The sequence below is a fragment of the Neocloeon triangulifer genome, unplaced genomic scaffold (assembly GCF_031216515.1).
Source record: "Neocloeon triangulifer isolate White Clay Creek 2 clone unplaced genomic scaffold, ASM3121651v1 ptg000002l, whole genome shotgun sequence".
Taxonomy (NCBI): Eukaryota; Metazoa; Arthropoda; class Insecta; order Ephemeroptera; family Baetidae; genus Neocloeon; species Neocloeon triangulifer.
In genome coordinates this window covers 7,702,688-7,718,157 of record NW_026775545.1, presented here as the reverse complement: position 1 = coordinate 7,718,157, position 15,470 = coordinate 7,702,688, and the positions used below count along the sequence as shown (strand labels likewise).

The window sequence follows — 15,470 nt, the reverse complement described above, 5'->3', positions numbered from 1 at the left end:
CTGGGCAATTTTTCCCCAGGCAGACTCCCCGGAGACTGAGAGTTCTCAGCGAAGGTATGCAACCTGCGTAGGCCGGCTGCTCGCACCGTTGCATACCGACTCTCGACGCAGGGGCACGTGCGCGTAAAGTAGCCGAAATACGTACGTGCGAAATACACCGCAGCGGCGAAAATAATGCCGTTGGGGGCTCATTAAACATTGATGAGAGCGCCGCTGCTTTTTCTCCGCCTGTGTCCAGCAGCCCGGCTGCCTAGCTGGGCTCCCGTTTCCCTGCCGGATTACTTGCAAAGCCCGTCTGCAAATTTTATTATTGCTGCTGTGCGTAAGGTTAAAGGTGAAAACAACTCTTGAGCTCACAAAGTCACAGGATGTGGGTAGAATAATTGCCTTTCTAACTTGCATTTTAAAGCGATATTTTTCTAATATCGTTTTGCTAAACAATCTTTTCTATTTTCTAACAATCTTATCTGAAATTAATTAAGTAAATGAAAAAATTGTTTAGTTATATTTTATAGCATAAATCAAACTTCTAATATTAAATATTTTGATGCTACATTTGTGCAGAGAATACACATTAATATATCCATAAATATTAAATGCAACTAAACTTTATTCAACATTTTATAGAGCCCCTCACATCAGTGAGATGACCGCGTATTTAGAAAATATTTTGCCGAGGCACGCAAATAAACACTCAAAAGCCTTTACAGAGTGAACAAATACGCAGTGGTTGCCTCATTATATTATGCTCTGATAAACATAATTATGGCTGCCTCTGAATATTCCGCAAATTAGCCACGTTTCATTTGACGGGAGAAATACAAAACAGAAATGCTGTTATGCTGCGCGGGGATGATACCTGCTGGTTGGATCCAAGCTTCGTTCACCACCATCCATTGTTTAATGTCAGGTACGCATTATTCTGAAAAGTCACGTCATCATTAAAAACTATAAATATCGATTTGTTTATAAAAAAAATATATGTAAAATAGTTCAAAAGAATAAATGATTTCCAATAAAAAATGGTAAAATATGCTTATTAGTTTTACATAAAAATTAAGAACTTAAACTGATTTGCGTGAAAATTTATGTTATTGTATATTTATCGAAAACAAAAGTGACTTACATGTTTAATTTACTCTTTTAAAATAGGTGATAAAAAATAAAAATTATAAAAATAGGTTGCTTTTTATTGTTCTAATTGTAAGTAAGAATCGAAGAAAGTTGAAAATAGTTGGAATCAGGATAATAATATATTTATTTATAATTTAGTAAATAACTTAAACTTACATATGCTTAATGGTTGATTAAACACGTTTAACATTTTTTAATCCCATTATTTTTGCACTGTCGTTAAATCACTTTAATGCATCTTTTTTTATTAATTAATTTACTTTAACTGGTTCGCTTCTATAGGGTGGAATGCCCTGTGCAAAATATTCTAGACCTACTTTGGGTTCGCAAAAGCACAGCGTGTGATGTGATTGATATCAATGTTGCTGGCGAGCACAATATTTTCTGCGCGATATATGAGTACAGAGTGCGCCGGCGATATATTGCGAGCGCGGTCTATATTGACATGATCAATACAAGCATCAGGCGGCAGCACCATTTTTAAACACACACGTGCATGCGATATTTTCCGCCGACGTTCATAAAAAAGTTGCGGCCATAAATTGATGGGGCGCGCGCACCGATGATGTCGATGGCGCGACACTTGGCAAGACCGTATCTCCTACACGCGCGCGTATAATAAAATGATGTGTCGCTATGCTGATCGCCGCGGATTACAGGGACGCGATGAAACGGCTTATTCAACCGGCAGTTCCATCTGCTGATTCATCACCAGTTTCAGTTCAAACGGAAAAAATATTTTTTATTATTGCCGGCCACTTTTCAGGCACATTTTCCGTTTGGTCATCAATTACAAGTACATCATAGTGGTGAAAATTTGTTCTTTTGCTGATCAAACTCTTTTCAACACAAGTTTGAATGATGGATGAAATGTAAATTTCCAATGAAAACTATGTTTATAAATGGATAATGTGACGCAAAAACCACACAAAAAATTTCATTATCAATTTATTTTTATCAAGAATTATTTACCTCTTACGAGTGAAAGTTTAAAATAAAAAGTCTCAAGTTTTAAAAGAGTTTCAAGTGCGCAACTTCGCAAAAGGCAATTAATTTAAAAAAATTTTAATTTGCATATATTATATTTTAAATCTTTAAAAAAAATCTAGCAATATTAGTCTTATTGTTAATCTAAAGCCTACTTTTAATTAACTTAAATAAGAACCAGTTTTAGAAAGCAAACTAACTTTTTTTTAAATTCGAGCAAGATTTTCAAAGATCTGGAAGTGAAGATTCAAAATTATAGAGGAGGGGGATTATTATGTGTTATTTTGAGTTGATTTGCAAACTATAGAAGCGGAAAGATAGTCATTTAATTTTGAAAGTCTTTTTTAGTGCCTACTCCTTTTTTCCAATTAAAATATTCCTTTCATACTGCACAGAATAATTAAAAGTATTCTCCATTAGCCACCATAATATTTTAAGCAAAACTGGCACATAAAATATGACTTATATTTTACTCTATGATATTTAAAGAAGCTGAATGGTTGCTTCATTTACTCTTTGAAAATTTTTTGCTTTTTGTAGTTTCCGCAGTCTGAAACGCCAAAATTTAGAGCGAAAAAACTCTATAATGTAAAATTGAATAATAATAAATTTCAGATTATTTCACTTGTTTGTTTGATTTTTCTTCCATTTTTCTTCTTATTGTTAATTTGGCAGATCATCTCTTCTGAAATAAAGAATCTAACGAGCAAATAAACGAGCTTTTTTGAGTCCAAGAAGAGAGCAAAACTTAAGTGCTGGAAGCAGGGCAAAGGAGAAGCCGACCGAGATTGTGTGCTGCTCCTGGCCGGCGCTGCGGCGATGATTGATTAAGGCGGCCAAGTGCAAAGCAAGAAACCGATTCCAGACACACACCGCAGTGAGAGAGAGCAACGGGCCAGAGAGCAGAATTGCTGGCGCTAATGGATCTCTCTAGTCCTAGCCGTGCAGTTCCATTTCCTTGCGAATGTAAACACTCGCCTAATGGCATCCCATATTGTTTACTGACACCTCTGAGCCCACAGTCACTTGTCATCCGCGAGCACACAATGACAAAACTGCTCGCAGACTCCGTCTATCTTTGCAGGTGCCCTTCTGCACAAAAAGTACCAGTGTTCCAAGGTCACACGGTCGAAACGGTACAAAGCGAAATGGAGCGTGAATTGTGACGGTCTGTCTGCCTGCCCTCCCAACCACCCTCTCCATAAATTGTCCTCCGTTTAATGCGATTTGCTCTGCCGGTCCGTCGGTCAGCGGGATGGCAGGCTGATTGTTTATTTGCTCACTGATTTCCATCAACATCGTTTGTGTATGTTGTTGTCCCGATTTTTTTCATCGCGCTGTTTGCTGTGTTTTATATTATTAAAAATTTCTGCTGAATTCAGAGATTCATGATCAATTGATAAATTGCTCTATTATTATTGGCTTTTCGCATTTATTTCAGATAAAAGACAAAATTTCCTAAGCTTATAATTTATTTCTGCAAGTAATAAAAAAAGATTATATTTTAGAACTTTTTTTAAACCTACATTTAATTTTGTATTGAATTATATTGAATTATATAAATTTTTTTAAACAATAAGGGCAATCCGAAAGCCTGATAACCTGCATGACCCAGGCTAATTTAGCCCATCATTCAAATTGAATGGTGAATTTAAGCTAACCTAATCACACACAAAAAACTGATAATATATTGCAAAATTGAAAGTGAATTCATAACTGTTTACTGCACCTGGCTGTTGCACATGACACCGCATAGTAAATATGTCAAGGGCATGCAATTCGCTTGCATCATAGTGTGTGCTTCGACGCACTTTGAAGCTTTTGTCCTTCACATATTGCAAGGTACAGGAATTTGCAATAATAGTCAATGAATGCAAAGGTTATTCAATTATCGAAGGATCAATGGTCGTGTACTGGGAATTCAGTAGTTTTGTAATTGTGTGCTATAATATAATCTACAATCAAAGCTACTTTGTTCTGCAAGAGTGCAATTCAGTGATTAATAAACAAGTTAATAACCCTTCCTGATTAAAAAAATCATAACCCTGTATGCTGACAATGAGTAGAGGTGAGAGGGGGAATTATAGTTCCATTTGAATTTCAATTTAATTTAATTTTAATATGTTGATGTTTCATTGTCAGAGAGTTCAAATTGTTTTTCAGAACTAATTGTGAGGAAAATTGAATTACAAAGCCACCAAAAGATTCTAATTGGTTGCAGAAATGTTTAGTTGTGCAAAAGTTGGCTCATTTTTTTTTAATAACATTAAAAATTTAGACCCTCTTTGTCAGAAATAACCATTAATCCATAAATCAAATTGCGAGAGAGAGAAAAAAATGATCTTTTTAAATACAAAGTTGACTCGCATAAATTAGCCTCACAAATATGCAAACAATCAATTTGAGCGGCCGTAAATCAAAACATGTGCGCATCCCAGCGACTTTTTGTTATTATTTATTATCTGGCACGCAACCTCCGCGTTATGGGGGTAGTATATAGGTGTACATTTACACGATGTTACTGCACACGAGCCACTGTCGCGAGGGAGCTGATAACAAAGTGGATTTACAACTTCCTGCGACTCAGCTCCGGTGGAGGTTTTTTCCACCCTTGTGCGCTAATTAATTGCCGCATTACCTTAATGACGTGGATTTTTTTAAGTTGTACGAGGGAGAGCATGCCAGGCGATGAGGTTTTTTTACATTTTTATTTTATTACAGATGTACACCATATAACTGCACGCATTCATAAATTGCACTTTTCCACGCCACGCGACGACGCCCACCCACCGTATGTCGGTAAAATTAATGAAAGTCACGAATGGCACTCATCGTACATGTAAATTTTGTTTTACAAAACCAGAAAACGCACTTCCAATTTATTCATCCGTGTTTTCACCCTCACAATATAAATTTTTTTTGTCAAGTGCTGCTTTATAAAGGATAAGAGCTTTTTAATTTGACATCTCCCATGCTAATTTTTTTTATTCAATATCAAATTTTTTCTAGCACTAATCAGGTTATGTCATGTTGATTTAAAATAGCACTTTAAATTGAAAATAAAATGTTTTTCTTTTCTAAAAAATGCCAGATTTAATTAAAAAGTGTGTCAAATTAATTAAATAAGATTAAACGCCATCATTATTATTTAATAATAAAAAATTTAAATATTATTAAAATTTATAAATATTTGTCAATTCTTACTGTTTAAATACACGCAATAGAAGTTAAATCATTTAAAAATTTATAAAGAATTTAAATAATTAATCATTTTATATAAAACAACAGAGTAAATTTGTTTTCTTCTAGAATTTTACATTTTACAATGTTTTAGATTTTAATTATTTGGTTAATACATTGTTTTATAAGCTCTTTACAAATTATTTCTTGGACTAGGGCACCTCCACACAATTTCATTTATAATATAAATTGCACTCTTGGGCTACCTGCAGTGAGATAACGCTATCCTTTGTGCAAGATCCTGTGTGTGCGAAGCTGGGCGCGTGCATTGCGATTGATCAATAATTCAAACAGAGAGATAATTTCGCATCCATTCAATGGGACAAAGCGTAGCTCCCGCTGCTCATTGTCAATGGCGCGCCGAGATTATTATTTGCTGCGCTAGCTGTCGTAAGATAATAATACCACCTGAATAGAAGCACCCTGGATGCCTATGCAACCCGACCGTCGCAGAGGTGTTGTGCGAATTGTCTCGCTACAACATGTGAATGTGTAACACAGACGCCTCTCAATGTTCTCGCATCGACGCCTTGCATGCTGAATGCATTCAAACATAGCAAATCCACTGTGGTTTCACATGATTTGTTGTTTGAATGCAACAAATAAATTCGAAATATAAATGAGAATCCAGCGTTATTAATTGTTTAATTTTTTTTTTTTAATTGAAGTCAATAAAAATTGTATTTATTATTACATACTTTCAAATTAAATAAGAATTAACCATTTTACATTTAATGATGATGAAAAAAAAATGCAATTAATTCTTCCAGGTAAAAAAAAAATGGATTAAATATTTCCGCTACACCATTTGAATAAATTTCTCTTAAGCTGATTGTTATAATTAAAAACTGCTTATTCTCCTAAAATTATTATAAGCAAAGAAAACCTTGCTTTTTCTGGCGAGAAATGCTATTTTGGTTTCGACCAAATGAAATAAATTTTTCTTCTCGGCCTTGGGAGGTAGAAAGAGATAAAACCATTATTTTACTTGCTGATGCAATATACAGTCAGAAAAAGGCAATGCGTATATGTAAGATATTTTACTGTCTCTCCGAAAAGAGCAATAACACCTTCCTAAATCAAAAAAGGTTCACGCAGGATGATACTTTCATTTCTCCAGCATGAAAAACTGTTCACATTTTCCCACTTCACCCGCTTCTGCAGTTAAAACCACTACATTATATTGAATATTTGAATTATACAGTATTATTTTTTTTATACAATATAGCAGTAAACTTTGCATCTCCCTTGACCGTGTCCGTACCCAACATTGCTGCAAAGCAATAAAAATATATACTATAAGAACAAAGTAAATTATTTTATATTATAATATTTTTTGTTATAATTAAAACGTAATACTGCTAATTAAAACAATATATTAATCAAAAAAGAGAAAAAGACACTTTGAGTAGAATAACAACGCCGGAAATTAGCTATATACATGTACTAATGGCATGGCGATGGCATGGCAATTATATACAATTATATGAATAAATAAAAACCAAGACAATAGTACTGAATTTAATTTTGTAATTGAAATATTTAACATTGATCATAACGATGATTCAGTATGTTCTTTTGCGGTTGTTGTTCTTATTTGATCATCTCGAGTATTCAAACACAAAATCTTCAAGGCGGCCTCTCGGAAATCAGGCATTTTCCATGTATAAATAATCGGGTTCATAAAGGAATTGCAAAAGCAAATAACCAACGATAAAATGTAGACTCCGTGGCTGATGCCAACGAGTTTCTCTTTAACAGAGGGTTGCGCTTCATATGTTGCGAAAAACAGACAAGTCATAAATGGAGCCCAGCATATAAGGCAGCAAGTCAAAACAATCACCACAAGCTACAAAAATCATTATCATTAGGTATAAGGGTTTAAAATCAGATTAAAAAAGGGTTTACCTTTAAAGGTTTGCTGTTTTCCGGCATATGTGAGGATGCTATTTTATGTATTTTGATGTACATAAAAATCATCAATCCATCACAGCACAAAACAACAGCAAGTGGTCCAGCGAGGAAATAATTGAACGAGATCACCAGTGTTGTCTAAAAAATATGAGGCTTTAAATTAAGAAGTTACAATAAATATTTTGTAACTACACAAAACGTTTTTCCATTTCTGTTTCCTGGCCAGTTGTTTGAATATAAGGGAACTGAACCAATTAATAACGCAAGCAGAACACCAAGTGCAATCAAAATTTTTGCGTGCCTGGAATGAAGAAGTCGTTGTAAATCAAATTTAAATATAACAACCATAATCAGTGAAAAATCACCTCCTAGTCATAAAATTGCGATGAAACACCGGATATGCCACTGATGTGTACCGATCGAAGGCGATCAAGAAAATATTTATACTGGACGCAATAAGTGACACAATAATAGGCACAACAGATCCAAGACAGATTATTGCAAACTGGCTGTAATCTTCTTTGACTTTGTCATGTGAGAGCATTAAATGGACAACCATGTCATACGGAATAGAAAAACCAACCTGAAAAAGTAGGTTATTTTGGAAACACTGCATGAATTATATGAATTCTCTTACCACAAGATCTGATATCGCGAGTGCAATAATAAAAAAGTTGGACGCTGTGTTCAAATGTGGTGTTTTGATAAATGCAACTATTGTAATGAAGTTTCCGAGAAGAATAGCAGTAGTGATGATGAGCACTACTAAAATTGCAAGGGTAGTTTTTACAGTCACATCCATACTGAACACTTCAAAATAAGACGGGGTGTGGTGGCACCGTGGCAGCAAATTTGAGTTTTCGTTTCTTATCGTAACAAACGCGGCAACTGTAAGGAAGTAAAAATTGAGCTTAATTTTTATCTATGATTTAAAAGAAAATCCAACTATCAAAGTAACGCTGGAAATTTACTGCGTACCAAAATTATTATTGTAATCACCGGTTTATCATTATCAAACATTTCTAACCACTAAACAAAGATCGTTTGAAAAACTAATTTTTTTGGTATAAAAGATTATTTGATGTACGTATTTAATTAAAGTGATGAAATATTTATGGTCTAGATATTTTTATAAAATGAAATTTATTGTAAATTATATGTAGTACTGAAAAAATTACCTTATCAGAATTCGCTCCCCATTATGGAGTCAGGAAGGAGCTTAAATTGTCAACAATTTCCGCAATAAATTACATGCAGGCTCGCCAAACATGCCAATTAAGCAGGCAAGTACTTTAATGAACCTCTCCGCGAGCAAACTGCTATGATGCTGCTTTTTGTGCTTCCCTTGTCTTCTGCAACGTGCAGCGGTGCTGCATAAAAAGCAGGAACTTCCCGCAGCATACTGTGACCTATGCGCGCGTTGTAAATGAGAGAATTATTATGTAATATTACGATTGCCGCTCGCTGCAGAAGGAAGCCTTGATATAATATAGCGATAATAAATCAAGGCCTTTTTGAAACCTCAATTTATGATAAAGGTTTATTTCTTGTTATCTTCGCTAAATATTTTAATTATTTTTTGATAAAATATTAATAAATTCAAGAAATTTTTTTTTTTAATACTCATGGCAAAATCTTCACCAGTAGTGACAGCTTTTTGTAAATCAATTTTATATTTTCTGCTTTGTTGCTTTGTTGTATGCAACAACAATAAGCAGTGAAACCAAAAATACATGATGAAAATAGAAGGAATAAGAAGGAAAGTTTTAGAGAATTAAAATATATATAATTAATTTTTAAGGTTTTATCTTTTTGGAGAATGCAATGCAGGGTAAATTCATAAATTGACAGGTTACAATAATTTTAAAAAAATGATTCATAATTTTATTTAAACCCATTTTTTTTTTTTCAAGATTTGGCATTTCCCATTTTAGAATAATGAATATGAATATGCTATGTTGGAAAAATAATTTTTTGAAAACATTGGGGGATATTCACATGCTAACTTTCTTATGGGATTTTGCTGGTGCTAACTTATTGCATGTGATTATCCCCCATTATTGTTAATGTTTGCCACAAACTACAATAATTTATAATGGTAATAAAAGAAATGAGGAAAACGTTTCAAAATAATTTCAACATTCATTCTTAAAATTCAGGGGAATTGTCGAGCTAATCGTACTCTCAGACAATTAATAACAGCATCAAGCGAATAGCCGGGCCTCTCCCAAAAGAGCCATTTAATTAGACGGCGCAAATTAGCCATTGTGCAAAGAGCCGGTGATCTTTCACCGTCTCTGCGGAGTGGAAGGAACGAAAAAGGAGAAAGATCTTGGCGCTTCTGTTACTTGGAACGGCTGCGACATAAAACACCCGAGGCTACAGCTGAGCCATATTCCGTGTTCCTTTTCGCGACAAAAGAAAGAGTTCAAGCGCCGAGGTGCGCACACAGCAGGGGTCCCTCTCGTGTGTCTCGCGCCTGCTCTTGTTTCCCACTTTTCCTTTTTCTCCGCTGACGGCAGTGAATTGAAAAAGCAGCTCTGCGTAAATAATTCGTGGGCAAAAAGTCGTGTGGAATGAATGAGCAAGTAAACGAAGCCGAAGCGCGTCTCGGCGCGGAATTTACGCGTTCGTTGGTGGTCCATAAGAATGTTTGTTTACTCAGCTAAGTGCTTCTAAATTTATAAACGAGCGCAGTCAGACTTAATTTTTTTATACTTTTGGCTAAATTTTCAACCACAATTTCGTTCTATGTAAAATGTATTATAACTTCCATCATCTAGGATAAAATAAAAGATGAGTATTAGTAGTATTACTGAAAAAATATATTTTTTATATGGAGATTTTAGATGATAACACTTTTTCGATTCAAACTAAAAAGGTAATACTTATAAATCTTATTAGCAAATAGCAACTATAAACAGTAATATGCAATGGTTAGCAAAAAAATTGTTCCGAAGTATCTTAACACTATATATTTTGAGAGATCTGGAATAAGAGATCAATTGGTTTGAAACTCTTGTTCAAAAATTGTCTTTATTAAAAAACAGAAGAAGGATGTCAAACAATTTTGTTTTAAATCGCACGCTGAGTTTCAATGTCATGAATTTATCCCATACATTTTCTCTCTCTTTATATTTCTTATATTTATTATACAGTAGCTTGTTTAGAGAATTTTGAATTAATCAAACAATACAATCATAATATAAATTATTAAAAAATAATCGAAATCTTATTCTGAAATGATCGGGTCACCTGAAAAAAAACGACCTAATTTTTTATTGATTATAATTAAATTTTTAATTTCATTTCCTCAGCTTTTAACAAAGTTCTTATAAAAAATATAGAAATTTAAATAAAAATTGTTAGAATTTATTTAATTATTTTAACAAAATTCGTAGCAAATCGGCACCGCTAATCGGCGCCGCTAATCGGCGCCGCAAATCGGCGCCGCAAATCATGAGCGTGAGCTTTTTTTTAAAAAAAAAATAAAATGATTTAAATTTTTTTTCGTAAAACATATTTAATAAAACATATATTTCATCAATTTAGAAAACTTATTCTGAAATGATCGGGTCGGAACGGGTAACCTGAATAAAAAAACGACCTAATTTTATATTGATTATATTTAAATTTTTAATTTTATATCCTCTGCTTTTTATAATTTTCTTATAAAAAATATAGAAATTAAAATAAAAATTGTTTGAATTTATTTAATTATTTTAATTATTTTTACAAAATCCGTAGCGAATCGGCACCGCAAATCGGTGCCGCATAAGCGCGAGCTTAAAAAAAAAATGATTTAAATTTTTCTTTTCGTAAAATAAGTTTAATAAAAATATATTTCATAAATTTAGAAAACTTATTCTGAAATGATCTGGTTACCTGAATAAAAAAAATGACCTAATTTTATATTGATTAAAATTAAATTTGTAATTTTATATCCTCTGCTTTTTATAATTTTCTTATAAAAAATATAGAAATTAAAATAAAAAATGTTTGAATTTATTTAATTATTTTAATTATTTGTACAAAATCCGTAGCGAATCGGCACCGCAAATCGGGGCCGCAAATCGGCGCCGCAAATCGGCGCCGCAAATCGGCGCCGCAAATCATGAGCGTGAGCTTTTTTTTAAAAAAAATAAAATGATTTAAATTTTTTTTCGTAAAACATATTTAATAAAAAATATATTTCATCAATTTAGAAAACTTATTCTGAAATGATCGGGTAACCTGAAAAAAAAACGACCTAATTTTATATTGATTATAATTAAATTTTTAATTTTATATCATCTGCTTTTTATAATTTTCTTATAAAAAATATAGAAATTAAAATAAAAATTGTTTGAATTTATTTTAATTATTTTTACAAAATCCGTAGCGAATCGGCACCGCGAATCGGCACCGCAAATCGGCGCCGCAAATCGGCGCCGCAAATCGGTGCCGCATAAGCCCCGAGCTATATTTAAAAAAAAATGATTTAAATTTTTTTTCGTAAAATAAGTTTAATAAAAATATATTTCATAAATTTAGAAAACTTATTCTGAAATGATCTGGTTACCTGAATAAAAAAAATGACCTAATTTTATATTGATTAAAATTAAATTTGTAATTTTATATCCTCTGCTTTTTATAATTTTCTTATAAAAAATATAGAAATTAAAATAAAAAATTTTTGAATTTATTTATTTATTTTAATTATTTTTACAAAATCCGTAGCGAATCGGCACCGCAAATCGGCGCCGCAAATCGGCGCCGCAAATCGGCGCCGCAAATCGGCGCCGCAAATCGGCGCCGCAAATCGGCGCCGCAAATCGGCGCAGCAAATCGGCGCCGCAAATCGGCGCCGCAAATCGGCGCCGCAAATCGGCGCAGCAAATCGGCGCAGCAAATCGGCGCCGCAAATCGGCGCCGCAAATCGGCGCCGCAAATCGGCGCCGCAAATCGGGGCCGCAAATCGGGGCCGCAAATCGGCGCCGCAAATCGGTGCATCATAAGCGCGAGCTTTTAAAAAAAAATAATTTAAATTTTTTTCGTAAATTAAGTTTAATAAAAAATATATTTCATAAATTTAGAAAACTTATTCTGAAATGATCGGGTAACCTGAATAAAAAAACAACCTAATTTTATATTGATTATAATTAAATTTTTAATTTTTTTTTACTTAGCTTTTAATCAATTTCTTATATAAAAATAGGAATTTAAATAAAATTTTTGTATTAATTTAATTATTTTAACAAAATCCGTAGCAAGCTAAACCGTTAATCGGCGCCGCACATCGGCGCCGCACATCGGTGCAGCATAAGCGCGAGCTTTTTAAAAAAAATTATTTAAATTTTTTTCCGTAGAATAAGTTTAATAAAAAATATATTTCATATATAAGAAAACTGGAGGCTTTCATTTTTATCAATTTTTATTGAATTTAACATTTATAAATAAAGTTCCGAACTTTTGGCAGACTAGGTACAAACAGAGAAGCAATCAAAAAATCTAAAAAATGCCCGTTTCTATTTTCTCATTCTCAAAAACTGTAATTGCTTTTCTGGTGAACCGGTCCTGGATTTGTTCCCTCACATTCGTTTTGCAGACAATTGGCGGAAAGAAACATTTCTGCACCCTGCACGGACAAGGCAAAAAACTTCTCGCTGCCAAAAGTAGCACGGACGCCCGTTGATATTGTTGTGGGAATTGAATTTTTCCGTACGTGCCTCAATTTCGCGTTTAAAGCAAAGCCAATAACCGTCTGCGGATGTTGCGCCGCAAAAAGTGCTCGACGGACCAGGCGGAGTTTTATTATTTCCCAAGCACTTGCCACGCGCGTGTTTTTATAGCTCGGCCGTCATCTTTGCCGATGTTTGGAAAGAAAACCACAAATAATATGCCCACTACTTCTGTGGGATTTTTTCTTCTATTTATTTGTTCTCGTCACGCGGATCGATTACAAATTATTTATCTTGCGCGCACGAACGGCCCGCTAATGGATGCAGGAAAAGCGTTTGTGTTCACTCAATCTAAATGCGATGAGGAAAGTTTGTTTTTCTTCTAAAAACAAGGATATTTGTTTTAACGTGGTTCGTCCGGTAACGAGCGTAATTACAAGCGCCAAAAGAGCCTTTCACAATAATTTAGTCCGGCGAGTTTTTCCCCAGAGTCCTCTTTTATTGGCTTATTTAGAAAAGTTGCGAACGAACGGAAACTCTGTGCGTCTGGCCACGAGGCAAGCAGTATTTAGTCTCAATGAATTTACACCCAGAGAAACAACTCTTGATCTCTAAAAAAAAATTGGCTAATTTAAAAAGAAATTACGGCGACGAAGTCATTTGGTCTAGATTCTCATAGATTTTTTCAAAATTGGCACAACTATTTTGCATAGAAAATAAAATACATTAGATCCACCAAAATGAGCCTCTTTTCAATTATATTTAATTAAATAATATCATTATGGTTATCTTGAATAATAAAATAAAATATTCCATTATATAACTTGGCAGATTATTATATGAATTAGACTTAATATAAATTTATAGACAAATTTTTTATAATTTTTAAGGACATTACTTAAAACTACCACGTAAAATGTGCAAGGGCTGCTTTATTATGGAGCCCAGCTATTAGTTTTAATGGCTACCAAAATGCAAAAATTGCGAGGATAAATCAAAGGACATGCGGCAACTTTGGACCATTAAACCGCCAGTTTTGCGGCGTCAGATGAATGATGGGACACGCAGTTTCAAGATGGGCTATTACCGCAGCCGTCAGATATTATACGCTTTGTACGCGGTGCATGACACGGGCCATTTGGAGTGGCATCAAAGTGTGTTGCTGTAATTGCAGATGTCAGAGTTACACAGTGACTTGTATGACCTTTGGTCCGTTAAAATCTTTCTACCAACTGCGATCTGCAGGTTTGAACCAGAGATGACCTCTGCGCTTCAAACAACAGCTCGAAGAAGTGTCACAAGTTACTTTATAGAATAGAAAATTAAATTAAATAAGTAATTAAAATGAAATTACAATACAATTTCGTTATTGATATCATGCAGTTTTACAATCATATTTCAAAATCCAGAGTTAGCTAGGTCAGTCAGGACCTCGTAGAACTTCTTTTATGTATTTATTTTTTAAGCCAATTGATTATTACTACTTCAATTGATTGATTTTTTATCAGTGTAACTTTGAAGGAAATTAAAATAATTAAAGCCCTGCGAGTTAATTAATTCATTATTGACTGCTGTTGATATAATATGTTTTTTGGAACGTACGTTCAGAATTTTCCTCTCTTCCGAGTAACACTTATAAATCCTGACGATGACATAACATGTATTTCCTTATTGCGTTATAAATTTATGGATGAATAATGCGCACTAATGATGATTAAATTTAAACACAGCACGTTACAAACCCTTTTTTTGCTACTCCTCTTGTTTGCCGCTGGGAATTTTGCTGCGATTATTAAAATCTCGCGCGAGATCAAACTCAGCGCTCGCTCAAAACATGAATCCGTCAGAAATTCACAAATTTCACGCTCCAATAATTAAGACGGTTGGAAAAAACGAGATCGTTACGAGGAAAGCGTCTGCGTAGGTGTTAGAGATAAAGGGGTTGGATTTCTCACACAGCAAAAGATGAGCAAACAGACGACGAAGACGAAGAGAAAGCAGCAGTGAGAATTTCAAAAAGCCAAGAAAAGCTCTCTCGACCAAAGAAACTAAAAAAGCGGCTTGGTTACGCAGCGACGAAAACCAGCACCTCGTCGCCCTCATTAAGCAAAGAATTGCGGCGAGAGGCGTTCAGATAGATATGCAGGAGAAGAAAAAGTACGTAGCCCCATTTCTCTCTCAGCCCAAAGAATGAGAGAAAAATACACCCCTGTATATTTATGCAGGGTGCTTTGTTGGGGAAAATCTCGACAGGCACCAAGGATCAACCAACCAACCAACTGCCGCCGATGGGAAAGAAGGGTGTGTATTGATTTCCATTAAGATCTGCCAGACAAGCTTGTAATTTGAATCGACCTATCCGCCTCAGATTGAATATTGCTCTAGAGCAAGAAGGAATACGTAAATTGACAATAAATTGAAAGTACTTGGCCTTAATTGAAAAGTTAAGAGCCTTTATGATTTGTCTCGCGCTTCTCTCTCTCTATTTGTAAAACAAGAGAATGTCTGTGGAAATTAATTAATGAAAAAATTCCA

The 15,470-nt window shown here is 34.2% G+C and overlaps 1 protein-coding gene across 1 annotated transcript; it reads right to left on the bottom strand.

The window, feature by feature from the left end:
- Positions 1–6,604: 6,604 nt before the first annotated feature.
- LOC132205272 (D(1C) dopamine receptor-like) lies at positions 6,605–8,678 on the bottom strand. The gene is made up of 6 exons (XM_059634226.1): positions 8,454–8,678; positions 7,913–8,163; positions 7,641–7,858; positions 7,468–7,576; positions 7,270–7,413; positions 6,605–7,210 (listed from the first exon to the last, which is right to left on the bottom strand). Exons 2-6 carry the CDS (start codon positions 8,075–8,077, stop codon positions 6,914–6,916), a joined length of 933 nt encoding a protein of 310 aa, XP_059490209.1. The 5' UTR covers positions 8,078–8,163; positions 8,454–8,678; the 3' UTR covers positions 6,605–6,913.
- Between the last annotated feature and the right edge of the window lie 6,792 nt (positions 8,679–15,470).

Coding starts and splice junctions, on each gene's coding strand:
- LOC132205272 (XM_059634226.1), bottom strand. CDS start 8,077: ATGGATGTGACTGTAAAAACTACCCTTGCAATTTTAGTAGTGCTCATC. Junction 7,414..7,467: donor GAAATGGAAAAACGTTTTGT/GTAGTTACAAAA, acceptor CATATTTTTTAG/ACAACACTGGTGATCTCGTT. Junction 7,211..7,269: donor AAAACAGCAAACCTTTAAAG/GTAAACCCTTTT, acceptor TGATTTTTGTAG/CTTGTGGTGATTGTTTTGAC.